The sequence below is a fragment of the Erinaceus europaeus genome, chromosome 2 (assembly GCF_950295315.1).
Source record: "Erinaceus europaeus chromosome 2, mEriEur2.1, whole genome shotgun sequence".
Classification (NCBI taxonomy): domain Eukaryota; kingdom Metazoa; phylum Chordata; class Mammalia; order Eulipotyphla; family Erinaceidae; genus Erinaceus; species Erinaceus europaeus.
This window is the reverse complement of record NC_080163.1, coordinates 108,984,470-109,000,155: the sequence shown is the minus strand read 5'-3', so window position 1 is coordinate 109,000,155 and position 15,686 is coordinate 108,984,470. Positions and strand designations below refer to the sequence as shown.

At 41.6% G+C, this 15,686-nt stretch overlaps 1 protein-coding gene across 2 annotated transcripts in view; it reads right to left on the bottom strand.

The window, feature by feature from the left end:
- Positions 1 to 5,022: 5,022 nt before the first annotated feature.
- The window catches only part of ELP3 (elongator acetyltransferase complex subunit 3), an 83,136-nt gene continuing 72,472 nt past the window's right edge, over positions 5,023 to 15,686 (bottom strand). For both annotated transcript variants that reach the window (XM_007517250.3, XM_060184887.1), the window contains exon 15: positions 5,023 to 5,979. In XM_007517250.3, coding sequence (XP_007517312.1) covers positions 5,903 to 5,979 — 77 coding nt within the window. In that variant the 3' untranslated portion in view covers positions 5,023 to 5,902. The remainder of the gene's footprint in view (positions 5,980 to 15,686) is intronic.

Below are 15,686 nucleotides of genomic sequence, written 5' to 3'. Positions count from 1 at the left end.
GTTGTTGTTGGATAGGACAGAGAAATCGAGAGAGGAGGCGAGACAGAGAGGGAGAGAAAGATAGACACCTGCAGACCTGCTTTACTGCTTGTGAAGTGAACCCTCTGCAGGTGGGGAGCTGGGGGCTGGAACTGGGATCCTTATGCTGGTCCATGTGTGTGCTCCGCGCCACGTGTGTTTAACCTGCTGTGCTACCGCCCAACCCCCAGCATAGTTTTAATTTGCATTTCTCTAATGTTAAGTGAAGTGGAGCATTTCTTCATATGACTGTGGGCCATGTGTAACTCTTTAGAAAACTATTCAGTTCTTTGGCCCATTTTTCATTGGGCTGTTTTATTGTTTCCCTTTTGTTAAGTTGTACAAGTTCTTTATAGACATTTGATATCAATCACTTGTTAGATGTGCAATGTGTAAAATATCTTCTCCCAATTACTGAGTTGCCTGTTTTCCCTTGTGTAGTTTGCTTTTGATGTGTAGAAGCTTTTTAGTTTGACATAGTTCCATTTTTTATTCTTGTTTTCATTTACCATGCCCAGGGATTGAGTCTCCTAATAAAACTTTGATGTTAAGGTCCTGCAATGTAAACCCCTTTTTTTTTTTGAAACCCTGGAGCCACCACTGCTCTTAGTTGCTACAGTCCTTGAATTTGCAAACTTGCAAATGTTAGTTTGTTGCTTTTCTATTCCATTCTTTGCCACCTTTGCCATTTATTTGAGGATTTTGAACTTTGGTCTCTCCTTTGTGAAATGCAGATGGGAACTTCTGGTCAGAGGATTGTGGGCTAGGCAACAATACCAGGCTTTCCCCCTCAGAACACCACTCCTCTTTCCTCCCTTTCCCATCGGTCCCTTCACTTCACACAGATGCACATGACCCATTTCCTTTGCCCCCCCCCCATCACCCCAAGAGTAGCCCACACCTGCTGTGGTCAGGAGTCCCTCATCCTTGCAAAGCTAGACAGGTAGAAGCCAGTTTCTAGCCCAGGGTGGGGGTAGACAGCATAATGGTTCTTCTGCAGAGACTCTCATGCCTGAGGCTCCAAAATCCCAGGTTCAATTTGCATCCCCTCCCACCACCATAAACCAATTAAAAGGAATGTTTCTAGCCTGCATCTGCTCATCCTGGAGTCCTGGTGCTCAGCCCCCCCCCCCCCCTCAGGTGGAGATGGCAGGTGCCCTGTGGTCTTCTTGGCACTCATGTTAATTAACCTTCAAGACAAGATTAGCCTGGAGAATAGAATGACCTTGTCTGCTGGGTGCCAGGCGGTGCAGGAGTCTGACTTGGAGCAGTGATTTCCATCAGGGGAGAGAAGATAAGGCAGGGTCACCTCCAACCCCAATAAAAGCATATTCACGCTCCAGTGCCTTCCTGTGAGCTATGGCTTGACATTTTGTGTGATAGGCCTTGTTCACAATCAGATGGACTGCTGCCTTCTGAATGGAAAAGGCCACACTGGGCAGATTCACTCCTTCCCCTGCCCCTGGAAGGTGGGCTACAAAGGACTGAAAGGCTGGGGGATAGAACTAAAAGAGGGGCACACAGAGACATTGGTCATAGGTGAGCAAGTGATCACGGGGGGACGGTAAAGCAGCACATTTTAATACTGAGTCAATGACAGTATAAACAGATAGACCCACTTGAATTCACTAGGGCATCTGCCAGCAGTGGACTACTAGGTAGTTATTAACAAGGATGAAGCAAATACTTATTTTAAATTAACATAGTTTATTTTTAAAGCAAGAGTGATACAGAAACAAAGACACAGAGAGAGGTAGAGAGACCAGAGCTCGGGTTTATGGTAGTGCTGGGGATTGAACCTGGGCCCTCAGAGCCTCAGGCATAAGTCTTTTGCATAATCATTTTACTGTTTCCCCAGCCATACATTTATTTTTTTTAAATTGTATTTATTATACTTGAGAATACAATGCTTCATCCACTGCACAGCCAACTTAAATTTTATTTGTTATGTAAAAGAGAATGAGGAGAGCGGAGGATTGCTCAGCTGTGGCATAAAGTGGTGTTGGGGCTTGAACCCGGGGCCTGTGGGCCTCAAGCACTCAAGTTCTATACTAACATTCCACTCTGGCCCTATGGTATTTCTCTCTTTCTCTCTGGTGTAGTAGGGATGAGGTGGTCACTTTCACTACTCCTACACTGCTTCTTTTTGTTTTCCTTTCATTAATCTCTGGGGCTACATAGCTCTGGGATAACTTTTCCAGATAGCCTGACACACACACAGGGAAAGAGAGAAACTGAGACCTAGACCACAGCACCCACGGTTCCTCTAGTGCAGTGGGGCCAGAGCTCAAACCTGGGTCATGCATATGAAAAAAAATAGGTGCACTATCCAGGTGAGTTATTGACCTCCTATTTTTGTACATTAAAAAAAAAATTATTTAGGGGTTGGTTGGTAGCGCAGCAGGTTAAGCGCAAAATGGTGTGAAGCACAAGGACCCCGTGTAAGGATCCTTGTTTGAGCCTCCGACTCCCCACCTGCAAGAAGGTTGCTTCATGGGCAGTGAAGTGGGTCTGCAGGTGTCTATCTTTCTCTCCCCCTCCTCTCTCAGTTTCTCTGTCCTATCCAACAACAGCTATAACAACAACAAGGGCAACAAAAGGGAAAAAATAGCCTGTAGCAGTGGATTTGTAGTGCAGGTACCGAGCCCCAACAATAAACCTGGAGACAAAATAAACAAACAAAAAAATAAATGAAAAAAAATTATGAGAGACCAGAATGCCACTCAGCTCTTGTAGATTAGAGTGTCGGGGATTGGACCTGCTACTATTTCTAATCTTTTTCCTTTTTTTCCTTCCTCTCTTTGGGTTCTGATGGAATTGGAGTTCAGAGCCCTCTAGTCATCTGGCCCTATCGTTTCTCTCCCTCTGGGAGTCTGGGTCAGAGTCCTTTATGGGGTGTTTCTTTTCTTTTTTCTTAATTTTTACTTTTTATTATCTTTGGAGCCTCAGGATCTTTGCATAACCATTATGCTACCTACCCCTGGCCCTTTTTTTAATGATTTTTAATTTTTTAGACTTTATTTATTGGATAGACACAGCCAGAAATTGAGAGGGAAAGGGGTGATAGAGAGGGAAAGAGACAGAGAAGATACCTGCAGCCCTGCTTCACCACTCAGTTTTCCCCCTACAGGTGGGGACTGGGGTCTTGAACACAGGTCCTTGCTCCTTGTAACATGTGCACTCAATCAGGTGCGCCACCACCTGGCCCCAGGTGAATTCATTTTTTCTTTCTTTTGTTCTTTTTTTTTTCCCTGATAAGAGTATGAGAAACAGGGAGAGGAGAAACATCACAGCACTGCTCCATCACTCATAAAGCTTCCTCTGTGCAGGTGCTGCTATGTGGTAGACAGATGCTCCCACAAGGGAAAGTATGTGCTTTACCAAGTATGTCTACTCCTGGCCCCGGTTTTCAGATCTTGAACTCTTTCATCAATTTGTGTGTCTGTTAAGAACAAAATCTTGTTTTCAATTATACGACGTTTATGACGCAATCACTTTTGGAAATGAATATTTGACATTTGAAAAATTGTTTTCATAAAATAAGGTTTTGATTTTCCAGATGTGCTTATTCGGTTTTTACTGGGGTCAGTAGGATTTTTTTTTTTTTCCTTTCAAAGAGGTCCATTCTTCCACAAGTCAGAAACAGTGAGCTTACTCACTCTTTCACTGAGTGGCATTTTTAATACCTCATGTTCTACTTGAACATATTCTGCTCTCTATGTGTTACGGCCTGATGTATTTAAACTCTGCAGGTGACTTAAGAAAAAGTTGAACTATAAGGAAAGCTCTTTTTCTGCTGAGGAGTTCAGTACACAGCCAGAAATCACCAGCTCTAAGGTTTCAGCTGAGGTTGATTGTATCTAACTGACCGTCCCAGGAGGCAGGCCTCTGCATTGAAGATAATGCACCCCCGGAGGGCAGGGGTGGTAGCAGAGACACCAAGTACCTGGGGTGCCAGAAACCCTTGGCACTCAGAAGCTTTTAGTGACAAGAAGCTTCTGTGTAGCTCTGCCCCTGGGGCAGCACTGACAAGCAAGCAAGGCCTCTAGAGGAGTAGCTAGAGAGGTGTTTTCTTGAACACAGACAAAAATCAGCTGAAACCCATCACTAGAAATGTGTAAGTTTCCAGATCTTTCTTCTGTTTTAAAACCTGGCTCTAAATTGCCACCTTGTAAAATGACATGTGACTACCCATTTGTAATTTTACAAAGGACTCATTTGCTCAGTAAGCATTTGATGCAGCTGGGCAGAGACAATGGATGAGAAAACACGGCCCTGAGACTCTTCTGTCTTGTGTACACCAAGGTCACACTAGCTGGAGGCCAGGCTGGGCCAGCAGTCAGGGGTCAGCCTGCTCACCTCTCTCTCATTCTGTGTCCTCACAGTCTGTCTGGCCTATACTTAATTAGTTTAACAGTTTTATTTTTATAGGACAAAGAGACATAATTGAAGTAGCTAAATTCCCTAAACGACACTCATGGAAAGCCTCTGTTGTCACAATGAGCCTGTAAGAAAGCCAATACCATTTGCCTAGTGGCACTTTAATGAAATGGCAAACAGCTCCCAGGAGGAAGTAAACAGTGTCACAGATGGGAAACCCAAACCTGCAAACCCCTGGCAAATGCCACTGCAGAAACGAAAAAAACAACTCAATTCTTTGTTGTATGTTGATTATTTTATTTTATAGGTCTTTTAGGGGACTCAATTCCATTTCACAAACTCATGTAAAATGTCATAGAAGTCACATGGGAAAGCCATGCTCTTAAGAACTGACCCTTTCCAGGCAAGTCTCCTTAGTAGATTACCTGGAAGGTATAAAGATGTAGTTCTAGGAGATCAATCTTAACAACCAGTCATTTTTGTTAGATTTGGACTTGTTTTCCTTTTCTCCCTCCCGCCCCCCACCCCCCAGAAGCAAGTCAAAGCCATCCTAAAAACTAAAATAGGGTGGTGGTGGTGGGGGGTGGCATAATGATTATGTAAAAAGACACTGATGCCCGAGGCTCTGATGTCCCAGGTTTAATCTCTACACATCACAAGCCAGAACTGAGCTGGTTAAAAACACACAAAGGCCAAACAACATAAATGCAGAGAACATCTGTGGAAATGATTCTTGATCTGTGGTCACACAAGCTGCCCAGATGCTGCCCATACTATTTTGCAGCTGTCACGACTGGGAAATACAAAGGGTACAAAATGTAAAAAAAGGCTATTTGTCCAGGCACACTGTGGACAGTAAGCTCCCAAATGGGACAGGCTGGTTTCAAGTTGAAAACACAAAAACCTACAAATTCAACTCCACTCTCCCTCCAGTTATTTCAAACACTAGCAATAACCAGAATGACTTCCCTTCAAAAAAAAAAAAAAAAATTCATGTTTGAATGCATATGTAGTCAGAATCAATGCCTGACAATTCTCCCTCTGTTCCAACCTGACTTCCTGCCCTAGAGTCTATAAATAACCTACTCCTCAGATGACAATAGCTAGTTCTATTTCATGAAGTACGGTGCTGATTATAAGTTGATTAATTCGCTTTTGTCACCGTGTCTGAGTCACAGCAGGTCACTTGCAGACTTCATGAAGAAAGGAGAGACTGGATACACGACTTAAGCCTGGAAAACTGAAGTAACTTCTTTGGGGACACAGAGAGGATGGTGTTACCAGGTCCCCAGCACAAGAGGCAGGCTCTTAGGGTCTGATCTGCAAATGCCCAGCTAGGTTCTGAAAGCACTTTTCAGTCTCGAGTGCAGGCTGAAGGTGAGGCTTGAGTCATGGGGACAAGCTGGGTCCACTGCTTTGTTCAGCTGATCTGACAAATCTCTGAGAAGTTTTGACTCGTTTTCTGCCCGGGTGGATGCTGCAACAAGGTAGGCAGGCAGGACCATTATCTGAGTGTCTTTACCATGTATGGTCCTTGCAATCGGTAACCTAGTTTTCTGTAGTAGTTCCTGGTGCCAACTCCTGTGAGAAAGCAGAAAAGCAGAAGGTTAAGAGTTGCTGATCGGCATAAGTTTAGTAACACTCTGACGTGCCCCTACTCCTGTTTACTCTTCTTTCCTTCACGGACCAAATCCTATTTCAGGGAGACTCTCATTTCACTAAGGTTTTTGTATTATGGTGAGTTCAAGCTGTATTAAAAAATAGAAGCTACTGTGTAGAGAGGAAAAAAAAAAATCCCTTTTCTTGATTTCTAACTTGCTTCTGCATTTACAGGGATGGCTGAATCCTTGAAGCACTAGTGCAGGGGGCTACGGGTGAATCGGAAGAGTTGGATTTAATATGAGAGGTCTACAGGGAAACTGAAGCCAACTTATATGACTGCTTCTGCTTCCAGAAGAAGTGTGGGACCTGCTATCTCCATGGAGCCACTAGTCGCACAGGAATCCTGAAGAAAACCGGATCTTTACTATCACTCACAGCGACAACATAAGCACATATTACCAATTACAGTTAAATGAAGCTACTTAAGTTGTGTCTTGTTGGGTCCTGCAACTTGTACTAACCAGCATGTATAGACAGATACATGAGTAATACAATGCAAGCACCAGGAGTCTACTACTCTAGTTTTATGTTTGCATATGGTTAAGAGAAACTTTTTGAGATATAACAAATTAGTTTCATTTATACAATGATTTGATAATATCTATCACAATAAGCCTAGTACCTCGTAACTTACAGTTATGAACTTTTAATATCTACTCTTTAGTTAACGATTCAAACATACAATATGTTTCTTTGTAAAATAACTTTTTACCAGGGAGAGGTAGGATTTTGACTCAAGCTGCATTTGATCTCTGCGTTCTACGCATTGCCTTGGGTAGAAGCTTACCATCTATTTGTGCTGTCTGCAGTTGTTTATGTCTTAGTCTTGTATGTGTAGACATTTTACTTCTTTGGTTAAATTTATTCCTAAATTTTAAATTCCTTTTGATATAGTTATGGGATTTTTTTTTTCCCCTGATAGTTCACTATGCATTTTTTTTTTTTTTTTTTTGTGAATTTTGCATTCTGCAAACTGGCTGAATTTATCTTAACAGATCTGGTATCTTTAGGGATACAAATTTGCTTGCAAAGAATAATCTTTCTTGTTTATGATGTGTTTTTTTCCTTGACTGAATTTTCTGGCTAGAACTTCCAATACCATGCTGATAAAAGTCAGCACCATCATGTTCCTCATCTTGGAAAGCTTCCGGATTTTCACCTTTCAGTATTTATGTCATCTGAGACTCAACATCTTTGTTAACAAAGCATGTTCCCTGTGTCCATTTTGTTGAAAGCCTTTTTTGAAAAAAAAAAAAAAATCATAAATGGATACTTTTTCTGGATCTTATGATTTTTTTCAGTTAACTATGTGCATAGAGAATATCTTATTGATGTGTAGGTGATGAAGCATCCTCGCATCCCTGAAAACAATCCTACCTGCTCATTGTGTATCAATCATCCTTTTGGTGCTTTGCTGAATTTGGTGAGGGTTTCTACACTTATGTTCAACAGAGATATTGACATGTAACTTTTCTTTGTTTTGGCATTAAGGTAATGCTGGTCTCTAGAAGGCTGGCAGGAGGGGACCAGGCTGTAGCACACCTAGTTAAGTGTACACATTACCATGCACAAGGATCCAAGTTCAAGCCCCTGCTCCCCAATTGCAGGGGAGAAGCTTCACAAGTGGTGAAGCACATACTGCAAGTGTCTATCTCCCCTACCCCCTTCAATCCCTTTCTGTTCTGTCAAATAAATAAAAAAAGTGGGAAAAATGCTATCAGGAGCAGTGGATTTGTTGTGCAGTCACTGAGCCCCAGTAATAACTGTGGCGGCAAAAACAAACAAACAAACAAACAAAAAATACTGCAAATTTGAGTAGTAGTAGTATTAATTCATCTATACCTGGTCTGGGACTTTTTTTTTAATTATTACTGATTCAGTCTCTTTATCATTATCAGTAATTGATCAGTTCAGATGTTCTATTTCCCCAAGAAAATCCAATTTGTTGATAAATAATTGTTCATCATATTCTCTTAAGATCTGTGTATCTACTTTTTAATTGAGTCCTTTCTAGTTTTTTTTTTCTTGGTGAGCGTAGCTAAAATACTGTCAATTTTATCTTTTCAAAGAACCAGTTCAGCACTGACGCCCAGCTGAGAACCAATTACAGAAGGTAGACTGCCCACCTTCTGTACCCCATAATGATTTTGGGTCCATACTCCCAAAGGGATAAAGAATAATAAAGCTTCCAATTGAGGGGATGGGGATACAGAACTCTGGTGGTGGGAACAGTGTGGAACTGTACCCCTCTTATCCTATGGTATTATCGATCATTATTAAATAAAAAAAAATAAAAAAGAACCAGTTCATAGTTTCAAAGATTCCTTTTAGTCTCATTTCATTTTTCCCACTTTGATCCTTGTTCCTTCCTTTTTCTATTAGCCTGATCTTTATCTCGTTTCTCAAAGTTCTGGTTTTCTGAGATAGGAAGGCATTTATTGCTATGAACTTCCCATTTAGAAAAGCTTTTGCTGGACATCCCCCCCCAACTTTTATGAGACTACAATTTTAAGTCCTGTTGGTCCCCCTGAACTGGGCAACCTAGAAATACATTTTTTTGGGTAGCATTCACAAAAATCAGGACACCGGATTTTTGAGTGTACAATCAATGTACAAATTCCCTTCTGAGAAACTCTCTAGAGAGGCTCACAGAGAGCCTGTATTCATTCCACTGTCTCTCCTCACCCCAGACTGCAGTTAGGAAGACATGCTATGCTAATGGGGCTTTCCCCACAGAAAGTGACTTAGTCTGTTGTCCCTTGTTCCCTGGGGGTGTGATAGTAAGTCATTTTGGTTAATAGACCTAGGTGATCAAAAGGCATAAAAGTGGGGCACCAGAAAGTGTCAGACTTAAACTGTAGGGTACTCAGCCAGTATCACAGAATTGTCTGATGTGTGGAGAACTCCACTTCAGAGCTACAGAACAAGACTAGTACTGCTCCCACTCAGTTGGTCCTATGAGGCATGTGACAGCTTGTCTCCCTCCCTTTGCAGTGAAAGCTCTTGGTATCATGTTGATTTTGTTTTATGCCACCAAAGTTATTGCTGGGTCTTGAAGGCTGGGTAATGACATAATATCTCCTGGTGGTCATTTTTTCCCTTTTTTTTTTTTCTTTGATCTAGAGTGAGAGAGACTGACACCTGCAGGTGTGGACCAGGGGCCTGAACCCCCGTCTTCACATATGGTAGCGGTTGCTCTCTATGGGATGAGTCACTACATAGCCCCTCACTGTGTTTAAATACATCAAGTCCTTGCTATTTAGGAACAAGATTTTTCACCTTGTTTTCTACTCCCTTTCAAAAGTTCTGAGTATTTAAAAAATGAGTGAAAGGACAAATTAATGTTTATGCTCAACATAAGACGTCATTCATAACCATGTCTGGTAGATCTGTTGTAAATCCTGACCTGTATGCAGTTTCACTGTATCCACTAATGGGCCATATGGCAGCTGGAAATGGAAAGGTGGTGGAGGGAGACAATCAGGAGCTTGGTTTTAGCTTGGATGCAGATGATGACTAACTTGACAGGTGACTTTTGGAATCCCTTCTTAATCTTAAAGACAGATATGTCACCCAAATCTGCTCTATTCTTACCTTTAGGTTCCTGATTATTACACAATTTGTTCTGCTGTGTATCTTTAAAAAAATTTTTTTATATTTATTTATTTATTCCCTTTTGTTGCCCTTGTTGTTTTATTGTTGTAGTTATTATTGATGTCATTGTTTTTGGATAGGACAGAGAAAAATGGAGAGAGAAGGAGAAGACAGAGAGAGAGAGAGAGAAAGACAGACACCTGCAGACCTGCTTCACCACCTGTGAAGCAACTCCCCTACAGGTGGGGAGCCGGGGGCTCAAACCAGGATCCTTAAGCTGGTCCTTGCACTTTGCGCCACATGCACTTAACCAGCTGTGCTATCGCCCTACTCCCTGCTTTGTATCTTAATGCTTTTCAGTCACCAAGTTGCAGATGCTACCATGATGCAAAAGTTGACTTCCCTGGGCAGATGACCTCACCATCTCACCAATATGTCCTGGAACCCCACCTCCTCAGACCTCAGCCCCACTAGGGAAAGATAGAGACAGGCTGTGGGTATGGCTGGACCTGCCACTGCCCATGTCTAGTGGGGAAGCAATTACAGAAGCCAGACCTCCCACCTTCCCCACCCCATAAAGATCCTGGGTCCGTACTCCCAGAGGGATAAAGAGTAAGGAAACTTCCAATGGAGAGGAGGGGATATGGAACTTTGGTGGTGGGAACTATATGGAATTATACTCCTCTTATCCCACAATCTTGTTGATCATTGTTAAATCACTAATAAAATAAAATTTAAAAAGAGAGATAAGGGGATAGCTAATCTCTATGTTGGTTACTGGTCTGGGAAATAGATTTTGACTGGAGGAATTCTCTTATAAGAGGAGCTGGCTGATCAGAATACAGCGGGTGTAGGGAGACAGCAGGAAGAGGAAAGCAGCTGTGTTCAATGCCTCTATTACTGAACCATAAATTAACCAGATGCTCAAGATGTTACCAACTTATTATGAAATAATATGCTTTCCACTTAGCTAGAGCCATCTTGCTCCAATACCAACATATACCGAAGTTACCACCAGTGATCTTTCAGAATTCTTCTTATCTATAAAACTAATTCTGTACTCACTGAACGCTAACTCCTAGTCTCCCTTCCCCTTGTCTCTGAATCTGACAACTCTAGGGAGGCCATGGAGATGGAATCATGTAATATTTCTCTTGTAATTGGCTTTTCCCACTTAGCACAATGTTCTTAAAGTTCATCTAGAGTGAGTATAAGGCGTTTTGAGGTAAGTTTTCTATTAGTTATAACTGAAAATATTATAAAAAAAATATTCACTTCAAGAATTCTGACCATGCTATTTTCCAACTAAAACTTTAATATATATTGGAAGGAGAGACCAATAGAGAGGGGTGGGGAAAACAGTGAGGAATCTCAAGAGACACCTGCATCATTGCTTATGAAGTTTTCCCCCTGGAGGGGGGAGAGTGGGTGCTTGAACCTTGGTCTTTACACATTCTAGCATGTGTGCTCAACCAGGTGTGCCACCACCTGGGCCCTTATTTTCCCACTGAATGCTGCTGATGGTGTGTCCGTCCCAGATAAAGCTCAAATAGCTCTCAGTTCGATACAGAAAGTCTTCTAGGCCCAATTTCTGATTTATTACTTTCGAGTTAATTTCTGTCACAGCTGACTGGTTCAGGATAATCACTGGCAAGGCTGTAACTCACTCTGGACATTCCTTCCCCTCCATGACACCTGTATACATCCCCTTTTTGGAATACTCTTGTCACCAGGGCTCAGTACAATATCTGAAATCTAAATAACATAGAATACATGTTTGCAAATTTATTATGCTGTATTTGGTTATTTTATGTTGTGTACAAAGAAACATGTTATTAAAGGATATATACTGGGCCCTTTGAAAAGTCATGAAGTATTTTTCTATGCAAAAAACACCAGGTGGGCCATTGCCTCCCCCCCCCCCCCCCGAACCCTAACCTCTTCCTTCTTAAACAAAAGTAGGTCCCATTTATATTTCTATCATCCTTAAAAGATTTCTGGGGGGGGGGGGCAGGCGGTTACACAGCAGGTTAAGTGCACATGATGTAAGCTGCAAGGACTGGTATAAGGATCCTGGTTCTAGCCCCCGGCTCCCCACCTGCAGGGGTGTCGCTTCACAAGTGGTGAAGCTGATCTGCAGGTGTCTATCTTTCTCTCCCACTCTCTGTCTTCCCCTCCTCTCTCCATTTCTCCCTGTCCTATCCAACAACGACAGCAGTAACAACAAGGGCAACAAAAGGGGGAAAAAGAAGACATTAAAAAAAAAAAATGTCTTCTCTGTTTCTACAATCTTCAGAACAGAATGGCAAAAGCACTAGAATTGGGAATCAGTCAAGGTGTGAGACCACACTTGAAGTCCCCCCTCACTGTGCTTAGGAGGGCTCTCTCTAGACAGCCCTCCATCACAGTAACTTTCCTCTGGTTAGCCAGCCAAGAAAACATAATTATCCTTTAGGGCTGACGTCAGCCAGCCTCCTAGTCAGACGTGGGCACCCTGACTCCCAGGCCTCCTGCCCTGCTGAAAGCAGCAGCACAGAGGCTCGATGGGACTGGGCTCACCACACGACTACCTGTGTGAGATCTGTCAAGTCCTGGGAAACAAGGAGGGCTTCACCCGCTCAACAAAGCAGTTCTCAGAGGCAATAGTTGTTCATGGCGCAGCACAAGGATGAGTCCAAAGCCTGTTCTGTATTACCCTCCCAATTCCTAACTCACAATCAGGTTCTACCTGTATCACAAGGGTTTTTTTGTTTTTGTTTTGGTTTTTATCTTTTCCACTTAACCAGCTGTGATGACGAGAAAAAGATGATGAAAAATGAATCCCTGGAGAGAGCAGCTTCTGTATTTACACCTTGGTCACACATTTGTTTTAGGAGGGAAAAAAATAGCTTTGGCATCTATATAAAGTTCAAATATTAAAAAGTTACTAAAATGGCTAGAGGCATTACAGTGCAGTGTTTCTCAAGAAAATGCACCTCCAGGCCATTTAACTGAAGAAAGGGCACAGGAACAGAGGGCAGGCTACCTGCCCTAACCAAGACCATGGCTGCCTCTAGCCGTCAAGAGGCCAGGGATAAAACACTTTCTGACCCTTCTGGGGCACCAAATGCATTCAAGTCGCATTTGCTTTCTGATCCTTTCTCCAAAATGATGTGAACTATTTAGCTCGAGGCACAGTTCTGCTCGCTCTAGACAGTGAGGAAACAAACATATACACCAGTTACTGGCTATAAGAGTCAGGGAATTGCTGGCTACTTAAAGCTCCTTAATAAAAGGGGGAGCGAAGATCACAAAACCTGAAAAAGATTAAGTGACAATGGAACAAACTTAGATGTTTACTTGAACTTTACTGATTCTATTTTAACAGAGAGAGTGGAGAGAGGAACAAAGTATTCAATGTATCATCTGAACTGGTTGCAAAACAACTGCTTCTCCCTGTTACTACAGCCCCTTCTAGGAGAACGATTTTAACACCACATGAAAGCCTTGGAGCATGGGGACAGGAGTAGTGGGACACACCTCACATTTTCCCTTTATAAGAGAAAGTCAAGAGCAGGAAATGAGCCTATATTGCCCAACTCCATTTCAAAACAGAAGCTGCCTGACTGCAGAGTATGAAACTCCAGGAGGGAGTATAAACCAGACTTTGCACGCTCAGTGCTCTACTACACCCAAGCTAGCAGGAATCAGAGAACTGAAAAAGTAGTATAGAGACTACCACATCAATGGATCAGTTTAGCCTTCCTTAGATTATGTAAATCAACTGTGTTGTAAATCAGAAGAAAACAACAATTAAACAGAAAATAACATGGCGGAAGCAGGGGTGAGACAGTGAGGTAGAACAAGTAGCTATAACATATACTTAACTGTAGTTCTAGGAGGGAGTGGTGGGTAGAAGACAGAATCAGTATTTGTGTTACAGGCTAAAAATTACTCCATACTGGTCCAAAAACAAAAACAAAACAAAAACCAAAAAAAGAAGAGGTCCAATATGGCGCAAGCAAAGTAAATCTATACCCAGAAACATCAGAGTAAAACAGAGTATTAAAAATAATCACAAAAGCCACCATCGGGTTATCTTCAAAGTGACTGCGTTAACTGAAGCTTCTAAAGCCAGAAGATGATGGAAAGACTGGCACTAAGGTGCAGAAATTCTGTATCCAATAAAAATTTCCTTCAAGAATGAAAAAAAAAAGTAAGGCTACTTCATATAATCAAAACTGGAATAATTTTCTAGCAGTAGATTATTTCTGATATTCCTCCAGCACAAAGAAAACAATACCAATCCTACATTCAGTAAAGAATACAACTTCAAGGGAGTTGGGCAGTAGTGCAGTGGGTTAAGCTCACGTGGTGCGAAGCGCAAGGACCAGCTAAAGGATCCTGGTTCGAGCCCCTGGCTCCCCACCTGCAGGGGAGTAGCATCACAAGCAGTGAAGCACGTCTGCAGGTGTCTATCTTTCTCTCCCCCTCTGTCTTCCCTTCTCTCCATTTCTCTCTGTCCTATCTAACAATGACGACATCAATAACAACAATAACTACAACAACAATGAAAAACAACAAGGGCAACAAAAGGGAAAATAAATAAAAAAAAAAGAATACAACTTCAGAGAAGAAGCAAGTATTGAAGGCAAATACACTGATAATTATGCTGAGAGATCTAAATACACAGATGATTGTTACTATATGTATGTGTGCACAGCAACAATGTCTTGAGGATTTTAGGAGAAAAATGTCATGCTCAAAAACTTCAGGAAGGTAGTCAGCTTCATCAGGGAATATAAAGTTCCAAAGAAATACTAGTACATATTCTTTATACTCAAATAACTAAAAACTTTCATGCAGAATATTATAGCTAAACATATACATGTATTTACACATACACACACACACACACACACACACACACACACACACACACAACTTCCCCCTATAACCCAGCAATGACACTTGTAGGTAGATGCCACAGATATATGTCTTTAAGGAACGAATATGGAAGAATATTCAAAACTCAAGAAGTTATCCAAATATTCAACAAAAGTAAAATAGATAAACTAAGATACCTGAATGGTCAGTAAAACAAACATAATTTGAAAATCTCACAATTACAAGAAAACAGCCAGAAAAAAAAAAAGGACATACTGAAATGATTCTACTGGTATAATAAAAGCAATGAAAACTCAACTAGATGGTTAGGGAATAGCAATTAGTCAGATATAAAGAAAACATAAATGAAGAGTTAAGTTAGGCTAGAAATGGACCTACCCTATGACCCTGCAATTCCTCTCCTGGGGATATATCCTAAGGAACCCAACACACCCATCCAAAAAGATCTGTGTACACATATGTTCTTGGCACACAATTTGTAATAGCCAAAACCTGGAAGCAACCCAGGTGTCCAACAACAGATGAGTGGCTGAGCAAGTTGTGGTATATATACACAATGGAATACTACTCAGCTATTAAAAATGGTGACTTCACTGTTTTTAGGCGATCTTGGATGGACCTTGAAAAATCCATGTTAAGTGAAACAAGTCAGAAACATAAGGATGAATATGGGATGATCTCACTCTCAGGCAGAAGTTGAAAAACAAGATCAGAAGAGAAAACACAAGTAGAACCTGAACTGGAATTGGTGTATTGCAGCAAAGTAAAAGACTCTGTGCACCAAAGTAAAAGACTCTGGGGTGGGGTGGGGTGGGGTGGGTGAGAATACAGGTTCAAGAAGGATGACAGAGGACCTAGTGGGGGTTTTATTGTTATATGGAAAACTGGGAAATGTTATGCATGTAAAAACTATTGTATTTACTGTCGAATGCAAAACATTAATTCCCCAATAAAGAAGTTAAAAAAAAGAAAAAAAATTAAGTTGCTGGGGGTTAGGGGCTGTGAAGAGGTACTCCTAGGATACTAGAAGATATGTTCTAAACTAAGAGCAGGGGTTACAATTCACTGTTTAACATTTATTAATTTCCTGCCAAAGTTCATAGTAAACTTTATGGTAGTAATATTAACTTCAACTATGTGAATGC